Source organism: Elephantulus edwardii, unplaced genomic scaffold (genome assembly GCF_000299155.1).
Source record: "Elephantulus edwardii isolate Elephantulus edwardi_28Jun2011 unplaced genomic scaffold, EleEdw1.0 scaffold00280, whole genome shotgun sequence".
Taxonomy (NCBI): domain Eukaryota; kingdom Metazoa; phylum Chordata; class Mammalia; order Macroscelidea; family Macroscelididae; genus Elephantulus; species Elephantulus edwardii.
The window spans coordinates 2874494-2878263 of NW_006400030.1; the positions used below are offsets into that span (position 1 = coordinate 2874494).

General features: G+C 38.8%; 1 protein-coding gene across 1 annotated transcript in view; it reads left to right on the top strand.

The window, feature by feature from the left end:
• The window catches only part of NOTCH2 (notch 2), a 188879-nt gene that overhangs the window by 148381 nt on the left and 36728 nt on the right, over positions 1-3770 (top strand). Inside the window, exon 12 of the mRNA XM_006900324.1 lies at positions 1202-1312. Within this exon, the coding sequence (XP_006900386.1) occupies positions 1202-1312 (111 nt within the window). The remainder of the gene's footprint in view (positions 1-1201; positions 1313-3770) is intronic.

The window sequence follows — 3770 nt, forward strand, 5'->3', positions numbered from 1 at the left end:
ATACAATTCACCCTTTTCTTAAATGGCCCAAAATAATCAGAAACTGTGGCACTTCATTCTAAATAAAACCCTTTCCTCTTATAACCCTGAGGTGAAAGGTTATTAATTTAATAAAACCGGAACCACAAATCTTCTCTATTAAAAATTTTTGTCAAGTGACAGGGTAACTTGTAAAGCTGTGAAGTTTCTCAAAAAAACTTATCTGGACCAATTTTGCCAAAGGATCTAAAATGACCCTATAAAAAGAAACAATAATGTCCTTTTAATACACCCTAGTGCCAAGATGAGCGCCATTTTCCATCTCTACTACTGTCTCTTCTGTTATCATACTCATGGCTCCAGTCATTGTGGTTCCGATCTTCGTAAAAGTAATCTTCTCTGTTTCCTCGATAATGATGGTCAGAACCATGATCAGTATAACACTGTTCACGGCTATAACTTCTATCTGTTACATAAGGATGAGAATTCTGTCTGACTTTACGCTGTGATGATGGTGTATCTTGACGCCACTGGGAGCTCGAAGACTGGTTAAAAGAGTGATTATGTGACTGAACTGATGGCGAAAATCCAGTCTGATCCAGCTGTGGAGAAGGATATCTCCCACCATACTGCTTATGTCTCATAACACTGTTCATCTGCTAGGAGACGTTGGAGTAAGAGTAGGGCTTGAATTTCCAGTGTGGTGCTGTGGATATGAAATTTCCTGTGAGGCATGGCTACTTCCTGATCTAAACTGAATTTTGATAGGCCTTCCAAAAAGTTTGATTCCATTAAGCAGATTCATTGCATAAGGAACAGACACCTCATGTTTGAAATTCACAAATGCAAACTGCTTTGCTTTACCATCCTTATCTTTTGGAATTTTCACTTTTACCACTGGCCCAGCCTGGTGGAAAAGCTCGAAAAGAAGCTCCTCTGTCACTTTAGTCTCAAGGTTTCCCACAAAGAGTGTGCGATCCGCTTCGGCCGCCGCAGCCCCCATAGCTTAGTGTTATTAAGAAAATCATTTTTATCCCATAATGCCCTCAGACAGGATCTTGAGAACCTGCAGGAGTTCATGGGCTGCACTTTGAAAACAGCTCCTTTATTGCATCCACGGTTGTCTAGATGCATTTTATGTTTAGATTTCTCAATATGGCCTGTAAGTATTTGCATGTCCATGGTAAGATATAATGGTTTGTCTTGGCTTTTATCTTCACAGGGATTAACTGTGAAATTAATTTCGATGACTGTGCGAGTAATCCTTGTGTCCATGGTGCCTGTCAGGATGGCATTAATCGCTATAGCTGTGTCTGTTCACCAGGATTCACAGGTAACGTTCTTTTTCATGAAGAGGACCCCTCAGTTCCTTCACTGTGAGAGAGTAGCATCAGAAATATTATTGTTCAAATACCTCTCTCTTTTTGTATTTCTTGCTCTCAGTGGGTGGTTAGAAGTCTGTTTCATGGTCCTTGGACCAGTTTTCTGCTGACAGGCCTTTCCTAAGTGGAAATACAGCATTTGACATCACTTAGGGTTTTAGACCATATGTTCATTCTACCTAAGAAGAATCCCTAGTCAGATCATGAATTTCCTTCTCTCTGCTTAAGTTACACTGCTTCCAAGGCCAACTTAATTTCCCTGTGACAGTAATGTTTTTCATAAAAGCATGTTCCAGATAAATCTCTAGGAAAATACTCAACGTTTGCTAAGGTCTGGATATTTCTTTTGAGAGTTTGTTGAATAAAATCAGCACTTGATGAGACCAAATTAATTTGGTTGCTGCTAGGGAGTTTTTTTTACTCAGAAGGAATGCAAATGCCAAAAATAGTGTGGGTTATACATTTTTAAATAACAAATAGCTAGAGCTTTTACACATGCACACACATAAACACTCATTCACACTTCCCCTTTTCATATATAACTTTTCTTTCTTTTGTTCTTAATAATATTATAGTTGTCTTTTCACCTTCTTGATCACAGAAAGTGCTATTGAATACTGAGGAGAATTGAATTTGGTAATCCAGTCATCAGAAGGCATATACAGTGTCTATCTTTTTTTTTGACAGTGCCATGGTATATGCCACATACAAGCAGGTGCCACAGTGCCACATACTGAGACAACATTACCATTCTGTAATTACCATATGATCAGCTTCAACCTATTGGAGTAACTCCCCTCTGAGATTTGGAAACTGAGATGCCTGCCATTTGCTTGCTAAGGACTTACTTTCTTCTGTGCCACAATCATTTGTATTCTCCTCTTGCTATGATTGTGTCTACTAGACAGGAACACTTCAGGCCCACACTGGGTCACAGTGATCCTTGTTCAGCAAATCACTCACAAGCCAGGTATGACAAAAGCCTCCATGCCTAATAGTCAGTGGTGGGAGTCAGAGGTGCTTCTGTGTCCTAAAACGAGTAAGAGTAAAGGGGCAATCCTCTAAATACGTCAAGATTCTTACTGAATAGCTCTGTTAAATGGGTGAGAAGAAGAGAATAACTAGCATTTTCATTTTTCTTCAGGATTCATTTTAAGCCATGTACTTAGTGCTTAATCACATTTAATTGTCATTGCCATTAACATCTCTGCTGTTAGATGTGTACTTTCTATTTGGAACCAGACCATAACAGATCTTCCAACAAGTTTTCAGAGGTAGTAAATCACACATGAGATTGTCCATCTTTTTTGCCATGTAGCTTCTTGTGTATTAGAACTGCATGACATTGAGTTGGCAGTGCAGCTCTTTGCCACTAATCGACCAGAGTTCCCTAACATCCCTGTGGTATCGGTCAAAAGGAAAAGATTGGCAGGATTTCATTAAGTTACCAGTTTCCCTCAGCCTGGAATTCAGCACAAGGGTCTCTGCCTCCAGGACCGTGCAGAGAACCACTGCACTATGCAGCGTCTACTGTGGTTTCTTTCTGAATTTATGTAAGCCTTCAACTAGGCTTACTTTTTTTGGAAATGCCAGTGAAACATATTCTCTCTTTTTTTAACTTTTAGCAAACAAGGAAGGTCAAGAAGGGAGGACATAGGCTAAAAATACTCTAAAATAAACTTAAGGTGTAGCATGAAACTACATAACCAAGAAATGGAATGTTTTGGTTACTGGGCGGCCCCCTGTTCTTGGAACTGTTTTCTATGTCTGGGAATGCTTTCATTATTATTATTATTTTTTTAATCAACTGCTGAAAACATCAGTGATGCTTGTGGTATATATACTTATAAGTAGTAAATGTGATACTTTATTCTTGCTTTTTTTTCTCATTTTTTTAAAATAGTTGCTTTGTTTACCATTTACTTAACAGCTTGGCAGGATTTGAGGGAGTTTTTTTGGTTTTGTTTGTTAAATTGGGTTCTCTGTTCTCCCAGGACCACTTTCAGTAAAAAGTTAGGTCATATGCTACTATTTAAAAGTGATTTTCAGTTTTACAAGGTGCTTTGCTATCCATTGTCTTGCTGAACTCTCATCTCAGTCCAAAATATCAGTAATGCTATAGTCAGTTCTGACTCCTAGCAGTTCTGTAGATGCAGTTGAACTGCCCCATAGGGTCTCCACGGCCGTAATCCTTATGGAAGCAGATTGTCTCATTTCTTCTCTCTTGAGGTGGTGGGTGGGTTCAAACCTTGAACCTTTTCAGTTAGCTGCTGAAAACATACCATATTATTGTCATTTACCAGAGAAGGAAACCGAAATCTGTACATTTCCAGAAGGCTAAAATTACCTTTTAATAATCATTTCAGCCATTTCCTATAACAGTAGATAGCAGAGAGAAAACAGTAAATG